This window comes from Ailuropoda melanoleuca, chromosome 1 (genome assembly GCF_002007445.2).
Source record: "Ailuropoda melanoleuca isolate Jingjing chromosome 1, ASM200744v2, whole genome shotgun sequence".
Taxonomy (NCBI): Eukaryota; Metazoa; Chordata; class Mammalia; order Carnivora; family Ursidae; genus Ailuropoda; species Ailuropoda melanoleuca.
Window position 1 is genome coordinate 168,283,296 of NC_048218.1, and position 22,902 is coordinate 168,306,197.

General features: G+C 41.0%; 1 protein-coding gene across 10 annotated transcripts in view; it reads left to right on the forward strand.

Annotated features, from left to right (window-relative positions):
• The window catches only part of ITPRID1 (ITPR interacting domain containing 1), a 138,324-nt gene that overhangs the window by 13,012 nt on the left and 102,410 nt on the right, over positions 1-22,902 (forward strand). For all 10 annotated transcript variants that reach the window (XM_034670055.1, XM_019799697.2, XM_019799698.2 and 7 more), the window contains 6 exons: positions 27-75; positions 405-448; positions 9,601-9,652; positions 12,235-12,321; positions 14,891-15,093; positions 18,255-18,829. In XM_034670055.1, the coding sequence (XP_034525946.1) occupies positions 27-75; positions 405-448; positions 9,601-9,652; positions 12,235-12,321; positions 14,891-15,093; positions 18,255-18,829 (1,010 nt within the window). The remainder of the gene's footprint in view (positions 1-26; positions 76-404; positions 449-9,600; positions 9,653-12,234; positions 12,322-14,890; positions 15,094-18,254; positions 18,830-22,902) is intronic.

Consider the following 22,902-nt stretch of genomic DNA (forward strand, 5'->3'; position numbering starts at 1 on the left):
CTGGTCTGTTTCTTTCTCTTTTATAGAAGATTCCAAACAAGCAACTATTCAGCAGTGGCTGGACTCTGGATTCTTGTAAGTGTTTCTTCGTGCCTTTGCACATCTGTCTTGCAAAAATCCGTGAAAACAATGTGGGTAACTCTTCTGGGGCAAGGTGAGACAGGTAGGGCTTTTCATTTTAACTGAGTGCATGAAGGATCGCTCTATTATTGCGAAAGTTATATATCAATTTTAAAGTACACAACAGAATACTGTTCCAATCCCTGGCTGTTGATTGCTTTTAAAAAGTCCTCCCATAGTAAAGCCTAGCTTTGCGTTTACTCTCATCTGTTTAATTAAAATGAAATTTAGTATAATTGAGTTGTGCACATTGTTTGACTCGCAATATTTTTGTTTCTTTATAGGGTCTCTGTAAACGAAAACTTTCAGCAAGTCATCGACCACACTGGTAAGACAAGAGAACCAGAAACATTTAGGCTTTGTGGACCTGAGTAAATTTATTAAAATGTCTATGTGAATAAATCTTCTTAAAATGAGAATTATCAGAGCTTGCTAGAAACAGAACGGATCTCAAAAACCATCCAGCTCAATTGCTTTGTTTGATTTATAAAACAGAGGCTCAGAAAGGATAGGGGGTCATTCAGCAGCAGGTGGGGGCTGTAAACAGGCCTCCTGCCACATCATTAGCTCAGACTCTACCAGAAAACTCACCGGGTTCTGTGAAGACATTTTGCAAGGATGTAGTTATGGAAATGCAATTGTTTAACTTTTCCTCACACTGTATGGTACTTTTATGTCTAAATGTAGTTTCCTTCTATTCTCCAGTCTCAAAATTATATCCTCCCTTCCTAATGGTGCATTTGTTCTCGAAAAGAACAGATGACTGAATTCTATGGCAAACAGTGCAAGTATGTATTTCTGACGCAGAAAATGTATCACACTTGTTACATTGAGATTTGATAAGAATATTATAAAAAGAAAAAGAAATTAATTGCAGATCTCACAGTACCCACCTGCTTTAAATGAAATACTGTATTTCATAGAAATATGATTATAAAATGCACTCACAGGGCCCCCTACCCCCACCCTGGCTGGCTCAGTTGGTGGAGCACGTGACGCTTGATCTCGGGGTCATGAGTTTGAGCCCCACTTTGGGTGTAGAGATTACTAAATTAATTAATTAATTTAAAAATGCATTCACATTTTAAGTGCTACTCAGGAAAATAAAACAGCAAGCCTTGGCAATTATAAACGAAAGGCAATACTGACAAGACACTTCCTGATTTCATAGATGTTAAAATGTGGGGGGAAAAGCGTGTTTTTAAAACTGATGAAATGCCATAAATAATGTATGTAAAAAATGACATAAATTTGGAGTTTAATGATTAGAGGGGAAAACTATTAGTCTAATGGTTACTTACTTGGCTGATTTTAATTATTTCACTTCCTCCACTGACATCTTAAATTAAGATTGACCACTGGCTACCCACCACTTTAAATTTGGGACTTTTTTACTAACAGCAAAAACAAAAAACTAGGTATATCATTGAAATCTCCTACTTCTCCAAGCTTCTTTATTTTTTTAAATATAAAATTTCCACAATCCCAAAGTCTCTGAAGATGTTTGCCAATAAACTGAATGTAAGTATCTCTGTTTATAGTGGTGCAGAATCAAGAAAAGGCAAGAACTTGGGGTGGCTGGCTGGCTCAGTTGGTAGAGCATGTGACTCGATCTTGAGGTTGTGAGTTCTAGGCCCACATCGGGTGTGGAGATAGCTTAAAAATAAAATCTTAAAGGAGGGAAGGAAGGAAGGAAGGAAGGAAGGAAGGAAGGAAGGAAGGAAAATGAAAGAACAAAAGGGAGGGAAGGAAGGAAGGAAGGAAGGAAGGAAGGAAGGAAGGAAGGAAGGAAAAGAAAAAGAACTTAAGACATACAGCCAGCCTGAGATGTCAGATCCCCCTGATGTTTCACCTTGCCCGGGGTGTGGTGAGAGGCCTGGCACCAACTCTGGGGTGGTCAGTAACTGTATTATTAAAAGCTTCACTTCCCAGAAATGAGACAACCATGGCCCTTCCACCTCTGAATCAAGTTAATGAAGTGTAAAGGCATAGACAGGAGGTACAAAGCTGGAGGAAAGGAGGACTAGCACATCAGAAACGCACGTTCCCATTTGCCAGGCCCTTTATCTTCAGCAAGTGTTTTAATAATAATGGAATAGCCTCTTACAAGTTTAATTGAGCCTTCACTTTTACAAGGCTCTCTATGGTCTGTCATATTTTAAACTCAGTAACCTGTGTGGGAGCAAGTCTGGTGTTCATCGGAGCTTTGCAGGTGAAGAATCTGGGCCACAGAGTGATCAAGCACTGGAGTTTGGGGGCACAGCTGGTTAGAAGGGGGCAGAGGAACTGGAAGCCCGGCATCCTATCAGCCCTGTGTGTGCTGGTCATAGCCATGGTGAGACCAACAAATGCAGGAGTTCAGAGAAGCCAAGAGTCATACTGAAAAAATGTGGAAGCTAGAACAGGACAAGCAACTGGTGACCTGAAGGTCGTGGTGAGGGTGGCAAGGAGAAGAACTGCAGTGAGATGAAAAGAAACTGAAGAGAAGAGAGAAGAGTGGTCGCAACTGGAGGGAAAATACCGGAAGTATGACACAGAGTGGTGCATTCGTTCCTAGGGCAGCTGTTCCAAATTACCACACACCCGGTGGCTTTGAACAGAAATTTATTCTCTTGTGGTTCTGGAGGCTGGAAGTCTGAAATCAAGGTGTGTTGACAAGGTCATTCTCTCTCTGAAGGGTCTAGAGAAGAATCCTCCCTTGCCTCTTCCTAGCTGCAGATGGCTCCCAGAAATTCTCAGCATTCCTTGGCTTGTGGTGACAGCCTTCCATTCTCTGCCTTTGTCTCCACACAGCCACTTTTCACTGTGGGGGGAAAGCTTTTCTCTTTTCTAAGGACCCACCCTAATCCAGTATGACCTCACCTTTACTAATTATATCTACAAAAACCTTATTTTCAAACAAAGGACGCATTCTTAAATGAGATTTCAGGGGTGGCTAGGTGGCTCAGTCGGTCAGGCATCTGCCTTGGGCTCAGGTTATGATCTTGAGGTCCCGGGATCAAGTCCCACATCAGGCTCCCTGCATGGAGGGGAGTCTGCTTCTCCCTCTGCCCCTCACCCCACTTGTGCTCTCTCTCTCTCAAATAAATAAATAAAATCTTAAAAAAGAATTTTTTTAAAATAAAATGAGATTTCGGATACAGAAATTGAATCCAACCCACTACAAGTAGAACTTATTCTGAGGCTGTTCCCCTCATTGATCAGCCCTGAGGCCCTCATACAGTGACGTAGCAACGAGACCCAGGCGCCTGCTCATCTTAGAGGTGACACGATGCCTCCCACAGAAAGCATTCTCGTGGGCCTCCAGGTCTGGGAGTGCATCCCAAATAAAATGGGGGGGTGGCATAAGGCTTCATGGGTCCTGTTGCTGAACTCCTTCTGAATTTAGAGATGGCCAAGTTGGGGTGTTGGCCTTTTATGGTGACTCTTTGGTGTTCATGCTGCTCTGTGGCTACCTAAAGTCTCATTCTTATGAAACTGGGATCTGGCTGGCCCCTTTTCCGTTGTGCTCTGTACCACTGTGCTGGATAAAACCCTTAACCCTTGCTACTTCAGCCTCTTCATCGGTAGAACTAGGAGGGAAAAGAAATGAATACATATGAAGGGCACACGGCCTAGGTACTTTACATACGTTATCTCATTTACCAGAACCACCTTCCAAGGTAAATATTACCGTTACTAACTTCTGCAAGGAGGAAAATGAGACTCAGAAAGGTTAAGTAACTTGCCCAAAGTAGCCCAGTTAGTAAGCAAGGGGGTCAAGACTTGAATTCGGATCTGTCTGACTCTGGAGCCATGTTGCATCCCCAGAGGCCCAGGATCATTTGCTCTATGTGTTACACATGGGAGCCCCTAGCAGGAAAGCAAGGCCCTGCGTCAATCCCCCTGCGTGAAAAGTCAAAGTGTGAGCATCGCGGCTGAGTTCACTGGCCTTTACTTCTCTCTCCAGGTGGTCTGGATCTGGGGCCCTGCCTTCGGAGCCACAGCACAGTCCTCCAGAATTTAAATTTTGTAGAGTAGAGCTAATTTTTTACATCATGAGTAGTGTGGAAATGTGAAATAACCATATCTGGATCCAAAATAAAAAAATAATTCCTCTGAAAAGCCACATGAAGATTGGCTGGCTGCTCACATCCCATGTCTCACTAACGTATTTCACAAAAGATGCTCTCTCGCTGTCTGCCCTGTCTTCTGACAAATATTTGGCCATCTTAGCTGAGTGGTGTGACAGTCATCTTAAGTATCTCCAGAGCATTGTCTACTCAGGGTACATGGGTGACTTACAAGGAAGACCCTTATGGGCATCCTTCAATTTCTTCAGCTTTTCTTTTCTGAGAGCCACCACCACGGGTGCAGACCAGCTCCTCGGAGGGGTCACCAACAGCAAAAGCAAACACAAGTTTGATTCTCAGTTTGTGCTCACTGAGGATCCGTGGACCTTCCTATAACCAGAAACACAATAGGACAGTCAAAACTCTTTGGGGCCAATTGGGGGTTAAAGAGTACATGGTCATGGATGTGAAGATCTGTATTCTCAGACTGCTGATTCTTCTTAATCCCAGATTCCATATTAAAGTCATGTATAAGAAAGCCTGGGGAGAGGAGCTGGTTTTCGACAAGCCCATTCCCACCACTGAGGAACAAATTAGACTTCGGCACCATTGCCCTGTGAGAGTGCATTGGAGGTACCCTGCAGGGACAGACCCCTACACAAATGCATGTGTCACTGGGAGGCTTTATATAACGTGCACTTGTTTAATAACACAGCCAAACATAACTGTGAGTGAAAAAGCCAGATCCAACATCTACAGCAAAAAAAAAAAAAAAACCCAGTTTTTGTCAAAGATCGGTTTGGAACCATTGATTACTTGATGGGTGGTTAATTCATTTGTCCTTTTAAGATTTAGATATTTCTTCTCCAATCCCGAGAGATCCTTGAAGAATAGAGTTACATCTTTCCAGTTCTTCATTAAATAAGAACTTACAAAATCAAATTCTAAAATCTGTGGCCTATAAGTTGAGGTCGATATAAGTCCAGTTACACATAGTAGATGGTCCCTTAATGCTTACCAAACAAAAGTTTTCAGAGCCAAGAACTGTGCTAGTGGAGGGGTGCCTGCCTGGCTCAGTTGGTTGAACATCTGACCTTGATTTCAGCTCAGGTCATGATCTCAGGGTCGTGGGATGGAGCCCAGTGTTGGGCTCCGCACTGGGCATGCAGCCTGCTTGGGATTCTCTCTCCCTCTAAACTCACTCTCTCTTAAAAAAAAAAAAAAAAAAAAAAAAAAAAAAAAAAGCACTGTNAGTGGAGAACATAAAGATGTGGAGTGCATGGTTCCTGCTCTTACCTAAGTCCCTCTGACTTCCCAGGACCATTGCAATCTGAATACCATTGTGCCAATGTTTCACAAGACCCTCTTGTCTTATCCCCTTTCATTGCCATCCTGATGCTTCATCTTTCTTCATCTAATGCCTCTTGTCTTAAAGTCTTTCCTGTTCTGTTCTCCTCTTGCCCTTCTTTTGAGCCATGACTTGGGTCATGGCTTATATTCTCTATAAGGCCCTTCCTGACTCCTGCACTAAGAGCCTCAAGTTTTCTTCTGAACACCAGTCACATCCAGGGTGGCTTTTACCCATATGGCACTCATTCCATGCTGCCTCAAATTATTAGGGATATGAGCGGCCTCACTAACAAAATTGTAAATCCCACTGAGGTAGGAATTATCTTTAACACATCTGATTTCCCCAAAGCTAGTCAACAAAAGATCTTAGTAAAACTGGTCCATAATGAAGCTGATGTAAGTCAGATTGGGAAATCTTCACAGAAGAGAGACTTGAGCTAGTCAAAGAGCGATGTGGTTTTGAAAAAACCAAAAAGGCGAAGGAAGACAATGTCACTTGGTTCAAGGAGCTTGAACAAAGGCACAGAATGAAAAAGAAACCAAATGTGTGCAGGAAAGCATAGAGAAGGTGGTCAGACTAGAGAAATAGTTTCATGCTGGGGAACAAAGGTGGAAATTGTTCTGGTAAATAGGGTGTTGTCTGGTTATACACGCCTTAAAATCCGGAAAGAGGGAATCACACTTGATGTATTAAGATCATCTCAGGTACCAGTCAAAGGAGGGGTAGTTGTAACTGGGGTCTGTGTTGAGGAAGATTTTGAGACCCTATCTTTGTTCACCTGAACAGAAGGTCATGAATAGTCAGTGATAGCTGCCGTAGGTGCCTTGCTGGGGGATTGAACCAGGCATGTTACACACTTGCCATCTCTATCAGGCTGAGTTATGAACGGTTTCTGAGAAGAGAGATGACAGATTCCAGTGTTTATCCTGGTGATAGGAAGAAGGTGCACACTTTGGGAAGATGTTGTTGTGAACTCAGGCTTGAGGTCATGAGGGCTTGGGCTCGGCACTGGAATAGAGACGAGGAGTCACCTGCATCCGGAAAATAAGCAGATATGGGAGTGGAGAAGAGCAAAGCGTTACAATTGGCTTTGTGGTTTTGAGCATGAGTGTTAGGGACAGCGAAGAATCTTTTCTTTCGTAAGAACGTAGATTGTAATCATGTGCAAACTGAGACAAACTGTGCTGACTGCCTCTACTCAGCATCTTGGTCATGCAGGAGTTAAATATACAGAGAGCTGCAGAATGCTATTATTTTAGAGCCCTGTGAAAATGTAATTTGATTAGTCTATTGGATGATATTCCAAAGAACCAAATGTCTTCCATGAATCAGTCAGAAATGCTTAGGAAAACCAAAATAAAAAATGCTTTCTAAGCCAATAAAGGTGCTAATTAGTGCCTTCTGCATATCTCACTACATCTTCTCCAGTAATACATTTTGCAGGGTTAAGTGCGGTGTCTGCTGCTTCAGATGGCAGAAGTCCACCTAACAGTAGGGAGGGTGGCTGGAGACTCAAGTGTCTAAAAGGGAATCAGAACTGGCATTTTAACCCATGCAATGGGATGTAGTGAGTAGAGCAAAGAACTTTTTTTCTTGCTTTAATTCTCTTCCAGATCAACCCTTATGAGCCTTTGGGATAAGAGGACCTTATTATTATTTTTCTTCCTCGATCCACCATTGCCTTTAAAGAGTAAAATCTGGTTTTAAAAACCTAATAAGGGTATTTTAGAAGGGAAAAAAATGGGGAAAATATCAAGACCAAGCCACTAGAGAAGCGAGAAGGACGTAAGGAGACCCTAGCAGGCAGGGCCTTATGGGATTGAGACAGGCCCATTCGGAGGTGTTCCATCTTCTGCCTGGGGCAGCCTGGAGCATGGTGACCACAAACCTTGAGGAAAAGCAGGGTAACAGGAGCAGTTTGTCTGTCCCATGATGGCATGCCCTAAGTGTCAAATTCTTGTCATGGTCAGAGGTAGCGGACTCAAATGCTCCTGGGAGCCCGGCAGGGAACCGCTAATGAACCAAGCGAGCAGGATGGAGACCGCAGAGGTTTGCAGCACACGTGGGCTCCGACAGATTGCTCCCTGAAGAGATCTGGACCGATGCGGCTGTATCTTCTGAGTTCCAAGGAAATTCAAGGAATCCCAGGGCTGGCGAGAACTGGGCCACCAGCTGGTGCCTCTCAGTTCAGGTTCATTATTGAAAACAGGCAAAGGGAACAAGGACCTAACCCTGACAAGCCCAGGAAGTTTATCTTACAAATTAGCAAAGTGGAAAAAAACAGCAACAACTGAACTAACCAAAACCCAACAAACCCTCCAACAGGCAAGGAATAATAGTTTGAGAACTGTCTTGTGATACTCTCAACAGCTTGGTCCCAGTGCTGGAAAGGCACATGATGGATTTATATTTTTTACTCCCTATGACTTTTCTGTGACAGAGTTCTATTTGTTTTGTAGGGCAGACATTCATCGTAACCGTGATCTCGCTACCTTTTAAAATTGTCATTGTGCATTCTAGGCTTAGTTAAGATCTCACCTCAGTGATATGCCTCAAGTCTTTATCGTTCTAGACCAGTGTTCCTTTCCCATTCAGCAGGGTCACTGAGCCTTTGAAAAAACAGCTGCAAACTACACGTATTCTTATCTCCACCCCCAAAATTTGGCACCCAGAGACAAGTTCACAGATACCTAGAGATCTGTTCATAGTCTCCTAACCATACAGGAACTCTGGCTCCAGACTGAAGAGCTTTTTGTTATTTTCAACTTTTTTTTTCATATGTTTCAATCATTTAGGTTTGTTTTTCCAAAATTTCTCCCCACCTGCATATATTTCTTGCAGTGAAAAACTTGACTTTCTCATGGGAGTGCTGGGTGGCGACATTTCCAGTTTTATGCATGTCGCACATTCACACCCAGGAAAGCCACCATGAGAGGAAATGAGAAGGCTGGTGAACTTTCGGAGGAACTGGCCCGTGTTCTGAACGCTTCCCTGTGCAGACGTCTGCCGCAGCGTTACATCATGACACAGATTCTGAAGGCTGCCACAGCTCGTTCAGGAGCCACCCCACAGTTAGCTCCTCCGTTCTGTCCTCAGCACCACTAACCAGGCAAATGGACCTTCGGCGTCATCTCTTTCACATTTATTTGTTTGCTCAAATGCCATGTCCCTACACATACGTATAAACTCCTCCTTCTGGTTTTCAAATAAGCTACAGGACATTCTGTGGCAATGTGGTGTTTTGAAAAGAAACAACAGCAGCAAATAGAAATAAGCTGTGGCATCCTGCTGGCCATGGGAAATGTATTTAATCTCTCTGAGCCTCAGTTTGCCTCTCTGTTAAGGGGGGATCCATAATACTTATTTCATAGATTTGTTGTATGAATTAAAAGGGGTGGTGCATGCAACATGCTTAGCACATTGCTTCCTATAAAGTGAATGCTGAATAAATAGTAACTATCATTGCTATAATCAATAAACAAGGTCAATAAACATTCCTAGACCTGCTACTTTTGACTGCGTGGTCACTGGCTCATTACTCAACTCCTCAACTGAAAAATCAGGATAGGTCCTAAATTTAAGACTGTCGTGAAGATTAGGAGATATAAATGTGTTGCAGGTGCTCAACAAATGCTGGGTCCTTCATGTATTATTTGCCTGTCCCCACCCTTGCTCCTCTACCTTGTGGACCACGGGTGAGTATTCCAAAATGCCCTTCCATCTCAGCAGACTTGCTACAGACACTCTCTGCTCTTGGCCACACCTCTTTTCCATACATCGAATTCTACCTGTTCTTAAAAATCCAAGACAAGTACCGGTTTCTCCACGAAACCTTTGCTGACTACTTCATTTGCCACCGACTTCCCTCTCGACTGAACAAGTACATTTCTTCAAGTGGTTGTCACACAATTTAGCCATTAATTACATTCTGTCTTGTTCGCTACAGAGATGCCTTGTACCTCATGCTGATACCATCTCAGATATGGAAATCAATCCCATCCTCATTCATTTGAGGACCAGAAGATCTTCTGTGTGCCTAAAGGAAATTAAGCTCATCTTCTCTTTTCTTTGTTGCAGTTTCTTTGCATGAACAAGGAATGGTGCACATGACTGTGAAGGACCACATGAGGTAGGTGCAGGACCCACATGGCTCCAGTCCATCATTTTACAGCCACATCTTTCATAAATGAAATGGAAGTGAGGAGACTTCTTAATAATGCCATGGATCTTAGGATCTTGTCACTGGTTTAGCCACACCACCTAGAATGCTTTCACTAGCATTGAGAGAAATAGAGGTTCTTTCAATATCATAAAGGAGTGAGCAAATTCAATCAACAAATGCTGGCGTGGGGGTGGGGAAGGAATTTAATTAAAACATACGCATAAAAGGCATTGACTGTAAGACAACTGTTCAGAAGGACCGGTTCATAAAACAGTTGCATTCGTATTCTTACATTGTCAATGTTATTCATCACCATGCTGTTTGACCTTTGAACAATATGGCTTTGAACTGTGTGGGTCCACCTATATGCAGACTTCTTTTAAATTCAAGTATAATTACCATACAGTGTTGGTTTCCGGTGCACAATGTAACGATTTAACCATTTTATACATTTCTCAATGATCATCAAGATAAGTGTACTCTTAATTCTATTTCACCCATCCCAGCACCTGCCTCCCCTTTGGCAACCACCAGTTTCTTCTCTGTATTTAAGAGTCGGGGGTTTTATGTTTATCTCTTTTTTCTTTATTTGTTCACTTGTTTTGTTTCTTCAATTCCACATGAGTGAAATCACATGGTATTTGTCCTTCTCTGACTGACTTATTTCACTCTGCAGATTTTTATAAGTACAATACAGTACTGTAAATGTGTTTTCCTTTTGATTTTCTTAATAACATTTTCTTTTCTCTAGCTCACTTTATTGTAAGAACAATTTATTGCCTATGACATACAAAGTATGGGCTAATCGGCTATCATCAGGAGGGCTTTCAGTCAACAGTACGCTATTAGTCGTTAAGTATTGGGGGAGTCAAAAGTTATACATAGATTTTTGACGGTGTCAGGGGGTCAGTTCCCTTAGCCCCCATGTTGTTCAAGGGTCAACTGTGCATAAAATTTCCAATGTTTCAGGTAGAAAGCAGCGAGAAGATGGACTAGATCTCAAAGGAGTGCCCAACAGCAGCGGCAACAGCATCACCTCAGAACTTAATAGCATTGCAAATTTTTGAGCCCCATCCCAGACACTCTGAGTCAGGAAATCTGAGGTAGGGTTCAGAAAGCTGTGTTTTTGCAAGCCCTTCAGATGATTCTGAGAAACACTCTGGTTTCTAAACCACTGGCCATAGACTGTGAGCATTCTGAGGTTGGGAACTCTGTGCCCATGCCTCAGCTACCCTGGCATTTTCAAGACAATATCAACGTGTTGAAAACCAAATATTCAGCACTGTATCCCTCTGACTCCCACAAAGTCACAAGCAAAATGCCACTTTGTCATAGTTTTTCCCTCTTAGCAGATGAGTTATTTTTGCTGCTCACAGAATCAGAGAGCCCTAAAGGACCCCAAAAATCTCTCAGGCAACTTTCTCCTTTTGTTGAAGAGGAAAATGAAAGCCATGGTCCGTGATTCACTCCTGCTCTCGTGGCTTGATTAGAACCGTGACTATGCAGGGATTCTCCTGGATCGAAGGCCAGGGAAGTTTCTGGGTGGCTCTGCTGAACATTACAAAGTAATGTGCGATCCTCAAACCCAGAATGAAACAGAAATATGGCAGGCTTAATACAAACTGAGGGGAGGCAATAAATAAAAGGATATCTTCCACCTCTCTCTAGGGCTCCCAGCAAACTCAACCATCTGTTAAAACCAGAGTCTTTATTATTCAGAAACATACACTTTCTCTGCCTCAACGCAGAGAAGCAATTGAACAAAGAGACAAGGACCAGCTATTCTGACTGAATGTGGGAAAAGGACTAAGGCACATTTAAGATAACTTGGTCTCCTAGGGAAACTTGATACCTACTTTGTGTTCTTTCATTATTCCAATCTTGTGCCAACTGGCTGTTATGACTGATGAGGCTAGATGTTTCGATGCTATATCCGAGCTCTATAAAATTGAACTCTACCGCAACAGGGCCTCATTCTGTTTGGAAGTGCTTTCAAATGACTTGCAATGCAGGCCTATTTGGAGAGAGTGACACTCTTTTTTGTGGTAACAGAGGAGTCGGTTACTGTTGCACATGGATGGCCACGGGAGCCCTGGAGACAGCATTTAGAGATTGTTAACCGTGCAGTGTGGAATCCTTCACCATTATGGGAATTAATACAGAGTCACTTCAGTGACTGCTCGCCGTACCTCTTTCATCACACAATTTTAACTTCTTCGGAAAGTTGGTGCCTAGCAGAGCTGTGTTCCTGAAAGGTTCCCCAATGATTTGCCATCTGTCAAAAGTGAGACGTTCTGTCACCTTTATAATGAGCACTAGCGGGCACCTAACACTCAAATTCTCACACCTTCTGTAACACAACTCTCTTGAAAAGAGGAGCAGATTCTCCACTGCATGCTCTCTCTTCTTCAAAGGTGCGGCCATTATGGGATTATTAGAAATGAGGAGGAAATGCAATTGTTTGCTCTGGAAGGGAAAGATTCACAGTGATCTCCCAGGGGACTATCTAAATCAACACATCTCATCGTTGGTATTTTCCCCGACTGTAGATCTCTGCATCCGTTTTCAGAAACTCCCACCCTTTCCAGAGGGACCAGTTTCAACTCTGGCTATTCTGCTGCAAGTATACCACAAAGGTATGTGATTTCCAGGCACCTGTCATCCAGAGAAATCATTCGGTGTGCAGTGGAGTTCATGAAATTATAAATAGGCACTTGAGAAATAACTTATTGAATGAATGGATGAAAGAATCAATAAAGGATTTTCAAAAAACTTGCAAGCACAATGTAAACGAGTCAGTGACATCAAACTAAATATCTGTCAATGGGGAGATGGCCAAACTATTGGCCAACCCATTTTTTGGAATTCGATACAGTGATAAAAGGAATAGGCAGAGAGAACTATATACACGACTTAGAATGATCTCCCAGTCATGTTTTTTAGGGGAAAAAGGCGAGATGCAGAAAGGTACATAGAGTAAGCTACTATTTATAGAGTGAGCCGGTAACAACTAGAAAACATATATGTAACAGAAAAATATCTGGAAGGATTTGTGGGGGTAATAGCTAAGGGGAAAGAGAGCTTTATGTATAATATAGCAATTTTTTAACAAGATGAATATATTTTAGGTATTTCTTGCATAATTAAATATAAATAAGAAGAGTTAATGATATTAAAAATATGTTTAGTGACAAATCAATCAATAAATACATTCTTAGACATGAGGCTGTGAACCTCTGGAAGGCAGAACTATGTCCCTGTTCTTTTTTGTGCCATGGGTGCCTAGCAGAGAGCCTAGAACATGACAGATGTTCAATAAATATTTGTATAAATGGGCAGGATAAATATTTGCACAATGAGGTCAATATGATCACAAATCAAATCTTTCATACACAATTTAGATTTCTCGCAGGAATTTTTTTTCTTCCTTGAAATTTATTATTTTAAGGTATCAAGTGATTGATACCCCTGTTCTCCAGTTGTTTTCAATGATTAGGCTATCCAAGCTGAGCCATTTAAGCTCTGCAGTAAGAGTTTTTGGCTTATCTTTTCTTCCTTGATCAAATCAGGAGGCAAAGCACCAGATCTCTTTGTCACACAAGAAAGTGTGTACGTGATGTTGGGTAATGTGTGGTAAGTGGGCCTGCCCAGTGAGACTACAGGTGGCTGTTGTTAAATGTGTGAATGGCTAAATAAATGAATTGTAATTAATCCAATTTAAACGATGAAGTCATGAAAGTAAATCATCCAAACTATCTCAAATAAGCTACTTAGTGTTGCATGGAAAGTAGAGGCAAACAGAAACTTGCAACAAAAGAGCCGAGCAAACCTAGGAGAACCTTATCAAAAGTTCTGCTTCCCATACCGTCCATGAGTTTTAAAAGGTCAATAGCATAGCCATCAAGGAGAAGGTCAGTAATTGGGAAGTAGTTGGTATACATAAATATAATTTCCAGATAACCAAAGTTTATTATTTTAAGTGCCAAAACTGAGCCGAACAATTTGAAGAAAACACTTCTTATTTCTCACCCATGTCCAAAAAAAAAGAGAAAAATATAGAAAATATTTTAATCCTACTTAGGGACCAAAAAGCATTACTTGCAAGTATCAGTCCTTGGAGTCTGCATTTCGTGATATCCTCAAAAGATCTGTATAGCTGACAATGCCTCCAGACTGATTGTCTTTAAAAACGTTCTTTTTTGAGTTCTATTGCTTTTTTTTGAAACTATTTATTTATTTATTATAATAATATTTTTTATTATATTATGTTAGTTACCATACAGTGCATCCCTGGTTTCTGACGTAAAGTTCGATGATTCATTAGTTGCGTATAACACCCAGTGCACCATGCAATACATGCCCTCCTTACTACCCATCACCAGTCTATCCCATTCCCCCACCCCCCCCGAAGCCCTCAGTTTGTTTCTCAGAGTCCATAGTCTCTCATGCTTCATTCCCCCTTCTGATTACCCCCCCCTTTCTTTATCCCTTTCTTCTCCTACCGATCTTCCTAGTTCTTATGTTCCATAGATGAGAGAAATCATATGATACTTGTCTTTCTCTGCTTGACTATTTCACTTAGCATTATCTCTTCCAGTGCCGTCCATGTTGCAGCAAATGTTGAGAAATCGTTCTTTTTGATGGCTGAGTAATATTCCATTGTATATATGGACCACATCTTCTTAATCCAGTCATCTGTTGAAGGGCATCTTGGCTCCTTCATGATTTAGCTATTGTGGACAATGCTGCTATGAACATTGGGGTGCATATGGCCCTTCTCTTCACTATGTCTGTATCTTTGAGTTCTATTATTTACAGGGTTTTCTTCCCCCCCCCTTCGGTTTCATATTGCCATGAACTACCATTTCCTTGTGGTTATCAGTGTATCACTTCTGACTTCTGACCCAGAGTCTCCCTGCCCTATCTAACTTAACATTTGCCTATTATGAAATGGAAAGTCAGATAAATAAACTCATTGGTCTTGCACAGAAAGTACAGACAAGCAGACCCTGAGTGGGAGTGATGAACTATCCTTGAAGTAAGTATGTATGAGCTCTGGTAGATGCAACATCTATTTGTCTACTTAGATTCCTCTTACACTTTATTTCTGGAAGGTTGGAGGGGGTGGTGAGGTGACTAGGAAAAAGAAACAGATTTTATTAAGTGAACTGTTACTGGATAAAGATATTCATATTTTTCCCACAGCATTCCTGAATGGCTGGAATTTTGGGAAAAAGATCCAGTGGAGATTCTCTTGGATCTGGGATTTGGTGCAGATGAGCCGGACATCTGCACACAAATCCCAGCCAGATTCCTGGCTTGTGGCTCAGCCGCCAGAGGAATCAACATCCGGGTTTTTCTTGAAGCTCAAAAGCAGAGAATGGACCTTGAGAATCCTGACTTGTACGGTAAGTGGGGGCTGCGTGGCTTCCAAATCTCAGTGATGAGGGTGAGTGGCCAGATGAGCCACAGTATTGGGAGTGACTCTCTGGAAGATATGAGCGGTAGCAGTCACCCCTCTATTGCACTGGCCTAGAAAAGAAATGTGTACGTCTTGATCACTCTACGTGTCTGCTGCAGGTTCATGTGAGCGTCTGGGGGAAAGGCGATCTGCTCCATGTTGTCCTCCTGTGTGGACCTGACCCCATCATCTGGAACGTCACTGGTTGCAATGACAGAGACAGGGTGGAAATGGAGAATCATTCTTGACTCTTACCTCTTTCTGCTCAGAATTTACCCATTGATTTCATAGTCCTATTTAATTGGCTAAAATCAGTCACACGGCCACACTTAACTCCAAAGGGGTGAGAATGTGCAATCTTACCATATGTCTAGAAAAAAGAAAATGCAATACCAGTGAACAGCACTAATGTATACCATAACCACATACCTCGGAGGCAGAGGAACTGGGATCTCACAAAGCTTATCAGCAGTCACAGGTAGAACCTTAATTTCCTCATATCTGAGGCTTAGAGCACTTCTTAATTGCAAAATGAGGTGTAAGTGGTAGGTAGTGATAGGTATTAAGCTGTCACATCTCCAAATTTTTGGATTAACTATGCCTAAATCTCTTAGTTATTATGCATGCTGCTATTTTTTCCCCAACTGGTGGTCAATGGAATGCTTTTCTCTAGGGCAGTACTAGGATGTTCTTAGAGTGTGTGTACTGTGCTCAAATAATTTGGGGAAAAGATGCCTGGGGGTAAAACAAGTTTATTTACTTCAGAATTTGCTTAATATGCTGAAGCACACTCTCAGTCTCCTCGAGAGGATGCAGGGCAGCATTTTCAAAAGCATTTAAATACAAAACCCTTCTTGGAGGAGCATTGAAGAACATCTCCATGGGATAGAGTTTGCAGAATTCTGGACTGGAGAAAAATGCCAAAATTGTTTTTGAAATATGTTCTTTAAATAAATTCATGAGCGTCAAGGAGATAAAGTATTTTTCTCAAACAAATATCTTAGATTTTTCATTTTAGTCTCTGTTTCCCCCATTTTCATGTGGGTGAAATGGGTCTCAAAATGTCAGCAATGCAATATCTAAGAGTATGTATCCCTGAAGATATTGCAATGCCATGTTTCTTTACCTTTTAGGAGAAATTAGTATCATTCTTTGTTATCTCCTCCTCTAAGCCATAGGGAGATGCGAGTTCTTTGATCGGTTCTTTCTTTGGAGAAAATAATAACACTTATCATTATTTGGGAAGTGTTTGACTTGAGCTTTGAAGTAAACACAGATGAAATTGACACACAGATTATAGAAGACCTGGGAGATGGCCTCTAGTCCTGTGATTGTGCCCCACCCTTATTTCCACCATCAACACTGGGCGAATAATACACAGTAACTGTTCTCACTCAACACCAGGAAACTTTTGATTCAAGAAAACTGAGAAGGTCGAATGTAAAACAAGCAATAATGAAATTAGTTGGTTGTTCTAAAAACAGAAGGGAAAAGTATGTCTCATTCAATGTCAATAAAAAAAGGTTCAGACTTAAAGGGATGAGAATCAATTGGTTCATTGTTCAATCTTCCCAAAGGCAAAAACAAACAAATAATAAAAAAAAAAAACAAGAAAAACCCCACTCATCTAATGCCACAAGACCGTGTTCTCTGAATTAACTTAACCAGTTAAATTGATAGATTTTATATTTAGTCTAAGTACGAAAATCTGCTATAGGACAATCATAAAAGTACAGTTATGATTCATCCGTACCCTTGGGCTCACAAAAATCAAAGATTAGCCTCAACTACAGCTGAATTTAGGGGAAAAATGTAATCAGAATGCTTCTGAAAATATCCAGAACCCAAGAGTTCCTCTTTTAAGAATATCACAGCCTTCTGTGAAAAGTCCATCACACTTTTTAAAGTTGAAGGATCAGTAGACACTACCTTCCCCTTTCCAGTGAAGGGAGCAGGTAGACACAAGGATATGCTCATGGGACAGTCAGTAGCATTGCTGTGCTGGTGCAAACAACAGAACAGAGGACACTGTCCTTACCCACCAACATGGCCTTTGACCACTGCTGATCAATCCAACCCAGCATGCTATCACTGGGGTTGAGAAAAGGCTGTGTAATAAAAACAAAGTGTTCTGTTTTCATCATTTTAGTTTTATTATCTGGAGACACCAAAACTATTTTTCACCATTTTCTTTCAAAGTGGCAATGTCCCCCCAAATTTTCCCAGCTGCACTGGGTCCCTTCCGTATGCCAATGAAGTCAATACTTGTGTATTGCCTAAATGAACCATCCAGAAAGACTTACAAGTTGAGGAACTGTTTCATTTGAAAAAGCAAATGGATTTTCACATTAATGACTGTCTTCTCTTGGATGATTGAGGACAATATAAGCCCGTCCTGAGTCTTACACATTTATAACTTTAACTACTGATATATGTACAGCATTGTACTTTTTACAACAGATGTGAGAGATACATAAGATGGGTATTATTACCCTCATTCTCCAGATGAGGAAACTGACTATTTCCTATGTGCTTGGCACAGGCCCTAAGCACCGTATTTCTATTAATTCATTTACTCTGACATCACACTTCCAGGGATTGGTTGACCTGGGATTTGGATCCAGGCCTTCTAAATCCATATTCCATGATCTTTTGTACACTATTAGGTGACAGTATAAGTGGAGATGGTGGAGAGATGATTAGGATATCTACCACCTAAAGCCATGGAAGAATATACAAGTTCACCTCATATGAAAGGGCTAGGTTCACTCTTTACCATTTAGTTTAATATATATGATTAAATGAAGACTCATCCTCGCCTATAGTTTTTATGGATTCACACATAAATGAGTGTATACAGTCATGCATATTTAACTAAATATAAAATGTGTTCACTTTTCCCATGACACAATGGCATCTCCTTATGTTGGGGAATCACCTGCGTAATAACTGGTGGCATGCACTGAGAAAAACTTGAGTTTCAAGAGCTTGTAGTCCTTCCCATCTTGAAAATCACACATGTCACCAACCTTTTTGATTTTGACTACATTCATGCAGTTTCATGGAAAAGACCCAGTCTAAAAATTCTGCGTTCCTTGTATTGTTCAGGTCGTTTCCGACAGCTGGAGATCCTGGACCACGTAGCCAACGCCTTCTCATCTTTGCTGAATAATGTTAACATCCTGCAGAACAAAGCTGAAGAGGAAGATGGAGGGGAAAATGTGCAAAGAACCTTGGTGAGTGAAGCCAAAGAACATCGAAGAAGAATGGGTGAGCTTTTCAAGAAAGCTTCAACGCAGAGCATTAGGAGAGATTGCAGCCCGGAAGCGTCAGAGTCACTGGAGATGAGGGGCAAATTTTCCATCACCTGTGCAAAATCAGGAGAGTATGCAGCAGAGCTACCAGTTGTGACAAACAACCTTGGCCAAAGTCATTTGTCTCCTTCATCAGAACACTCGTCTCTCCAAGCCTGTGATGATTTGGAACCTTGTCATTCTCCCCGAGCTCTTCTGAGCAAGCAATGGCCTCGCTCATCCACACTGGCCAAGAAGGCTCCTCTTTCCTCTATGTCTGAGGGGTCAGTCAAGGACAGAACTCAAAAGGTGAACTCTATTCAAACTAACAAGCTCAAGAGCTTGTCTCGTCTTGCAAGTGAAGCACCAGACTCCTTTGAAATGGAAGAGGTCAGTATTATACCTACACGCTCAACTTCTAAGAGAACAACCCTCCCCAAGGCATTTTCTGCCACCTACATTCAGTTGACCCCTTACTCTTTCACCCCTGCAGCGTTATATCTTATTGTTCCAAGCTCCTGTTTTTAGTTTAGGACATCAGGCCATTCTAGCATGCTTCCAGCCACTCTCTAACTTTCCTTGTTTCACCGTCTTAGAGGGTCAGTTCGGCTACTTCCCACTCAATGCAACTTGACCACCACTTCCACTCTGCGTTCTCACAGCCTTGGTAGGGAGAGCTTGTATGGCAAACATTGTACATGTGTGTCAATGACATCTCCCCCGCTGGTCTGTCAGCTCCTCGATGACCAGGTTTTGTCCTCAAGGAGATGTGTCTTGGAAATATTTCCCCCATGATGCCTCATGCTGGGCCTTGGGCAAAGAAGTAGGGACTTGGGTTTAGTTTTGACTTTATAGGACTAGTATTTTAGTTGTTTGCTTGCTTTGGAATTTATCAATATTCTCATAACTTGACCTCCACTGCACACATGTATATTCACCACTCTGTGCACCAAGAACTCTCCACGTCAGCCTCATTCCTAGGCCAGTACACCTTTCTGGGACTGGTCCCACCTTCTTCTGGCACCTGGTCCCACCTTCTTCTGGCGCCCAAGCCATTGTCATTGTCTGCCTCACTCTATGCTGCCATGAGTCAACGCTGGGAAAGTATGAATGCATCTGAGGCTGAGGTGTAGGGGCAGTTCTCCCACTTCTGGTTCTCCCTGGACTGCGCGGCAGTGCAGCACCCCTTGGCATGGGTCCTGTGGGCCGACTGAAGTTCACGCAGTCCATCCTTTTTACCACGTCTTATGCAGCCTGATCACCACACATTCTGTTCTTAAAACATGGGCGTGAAACACGTGATAGGGAAAAGATTACACTTTCACAGACCCTCTCCCAACTCGTGCCTCTTCACACTGCCTCTCCACACCATTCATTTCCCGTCCACCCAGGGTCAGAGCGCAGTAACCCCATACACTTTTCTCTCCTGACTGGGAGAAGGGCTAACGTCAGTCAATAATATATATGTATATTATATAGTCACATATTTTGCAATATCTCCTTCATCTTTACCTTCCCTCACTCATGTTAATTTTCACCCTCATTTAGTTGACACCCCCACATGCACTCCTCAGTCTTTTATTAAAAACATAGACACACATTTTCACACATTTCTCTGTTCTTTAATATAATGACAAGGAAGAACAAAAGAGCAAAATTTTCCCCTTTATCACCTAAATTATCCAGAAGTGGGGCAGGATATTCTTATGCAAATCCCAAGGTGGGCCCACCTTTCCTTTGAGCCCTAGATATGCAAGGCTCTCTGATGGGCTCTGGGGGGCAGACTCCACCCTCAAGGGAACCTCTGTACAGTGGCAGGGATGGGTACAGAAACCAGTAACATGCAGGGAGAGTGCCAGTTCTACTGGTAAAATTTATGTCACTCTAGACCTGTTTGGAATATCTGAGGAGCAAGAAGAGAGGTTCTTAACCAGCCAGGGGACTGAGAGGACCAAGGAACTTGGGGGAAGTAAGGCTGACCCATAGCCCTAAAAGAAGAGGAAGTAGGTGAATATGCCTATTGGTAGCCCTTCCCATCCCATAGAGAGGTAAAGTTTGCTTCAAAATATGTAGCTGTCAATGATCCTAATATCTATGTATATATGTTTATATGTGTACATGTCTTCTGTCAGAAATGATTTCAAGAACCTTAAAATATTTTTAAAAAGAACCTTAAAATATTAATCTGAATGTAAACCAATAGCCTACAAATGAATAAAAATTACAAATGGAGAAAAAGCAGACCTTTGGTCTCACACCCTGATTTGAAGATAAACTGAGGTGGCACTGAGAAAAATTATTTTCTTTTAATTCAATCTTGCAAAGAATATTTAATTACCAAACTACTCTTTAAAGTACTATAAAGAATATCAAGAAAATCTGCAGTCCAAACAAGAAATGTCACCATCTCCAGCCTGTTGGCATGGCCCACGGACGCTACTGTCCCCTTACAAAGTTTTCTATGCTTTGGGCTAGACTGACTTAGAGGAGAATAATGTCCACTGGATGCCTTCTAGATGTGAGAGTACAGGGAGAGATAAATATCATATTCAGCATAAAAAGGACTGAGAAACGAGTGTTAATTCTTTCATGGTACACTTCAAATATTCTTAAAAGACAATTATTCAAGGAAAAGCTATCTAGTAGTATATGTGGGGGTGGGAAGAAACTCAGACACCAAAATAAAAGAAAACAAATTCACCTGTTTTGAGGCACATAGTAGGCACTCAGTAAACATTTATGAATGAATAAGTCAACATGAAAAATATTTGATAAAATTAATTTAGTCTGTGGTGGATCCATAGAGTAACAGAATATTCTGTTGAACTACATAGCCAACTTTGTTATGGTGTTTCTTTAATATTTGCCCAGATTTGTGTGTGTGAGAGGCTGTCCGTGTATCTAAGGCAGAGAGAGCCCCCAAAACAATGTAAAAGAAACTCACTACTTAAATTTTGTTTTTCTAAAAAATATACTTTAAATATTACATCCAAATCACAGACTGGGAGAAAAATATTTGTTTCACTTGATACCAATGGATGAGTAAATGAAGCTTGGGTAGGTTTTGTCTTAAACAGGAGCCAATGCCAGATTTAATAGTCATTTTTTAATAGCAAATTTAAAAATCCAATTATAAGAAATGAAAAATATATGTGAAATTGGCAGATTTTCATGGCATTTAAAACATGAGCCAATGTCCTTAAATATCTAGCTATCAGAATTTCAACTGCGATTGGCCAAAATTTGCCTCCAGATCAATCCATGATGCTTTCCCTAACATCCTACTAAAGGCTAAATTTGGCAAAATTGGCTTACTTTTCAAAATTATGATTCCAAGAAAATTGTGCATAATTTTTTAAAGCACAAATCAACATATTTTTGTGTTTAATTTTACTTAGTAAAACTGAGTCTGCTCCTTTCTTTTTTAATTCCCAAACATACTGAGAATTTAATACTAATGAAGCATCTGCAGTTGTAAATTGACCTACACTCAAGGTAGGATGCTTCTTGATATCCACAATCAAGCATTTTAATCTCCCTCTCACTTCCATACAGAGATCCTGCTCTCTAGAATTCATATTTGAGAATATTGCCCATATTATTAAATAATGCCAATCGGCATCCTGATTAGGTGGCAGATGTTTCCAAAATTAGTAACTGTTTCTTCATTTTTAATTTTTCAAATGTATTAGTAAGTTTGGCTTAGGTGGACTAACCCAAGAATACATCTGGTTTTCATTTTAAATTGTTGGGATTTTGTTGTGTGAGGGTTATTTCTTGACAGATGAATACATACTTTACATCGCACTCAGTGGGCTTTTCTCCATGATAATAATCAGAGCAAAAGAATTTCCTTATTGTCCTTAAAAACTTACATGATGAACACTCGTTTGAGTTACAAAACCAATAAAAATAAGGTGAAGAAGTATGTCTAATTAATTACAGGTATAAAGCAATTTCTTTGAAGAAAAGAGATGAAGGATTAAAAAGAAGGAATAAATAGTTGTTCTGACATTGCTGAGCTATATATCCTCGTGGTGTCTATGCCTGAATTAAAAGTCATTTTTGGCCACATGTACCACAATGTTTAAATGTCCTTTGATTCAGCTTTTGCTATTCAGACATCAGTCCAAAGAAATAATATGACATGTAAAAAAAGATTTCTGTACAAGGATACTCATCTCACCATTTTTAATTTTACTTGCAAAAGTCAGAAAACATTCCAACATTGGGGGAACCATTAAGTAAATTAATGTACCTTCCAAATATGGTCTATTGTAAAGTCATTAAAAATGGTGTTTTCAAAGAAATCTTACAAGTGGGACAAAAGTTCCCCTTCTAAGTTTTGAGTGAAAAATTTTGATTGAGTGAAGAACTTTAATTACATAACTATATTCAGAAAAAACATATTAAAAAGGAAACCTGCAAAAACACACTCCAAAATATTAACAGTAACTGTTTTC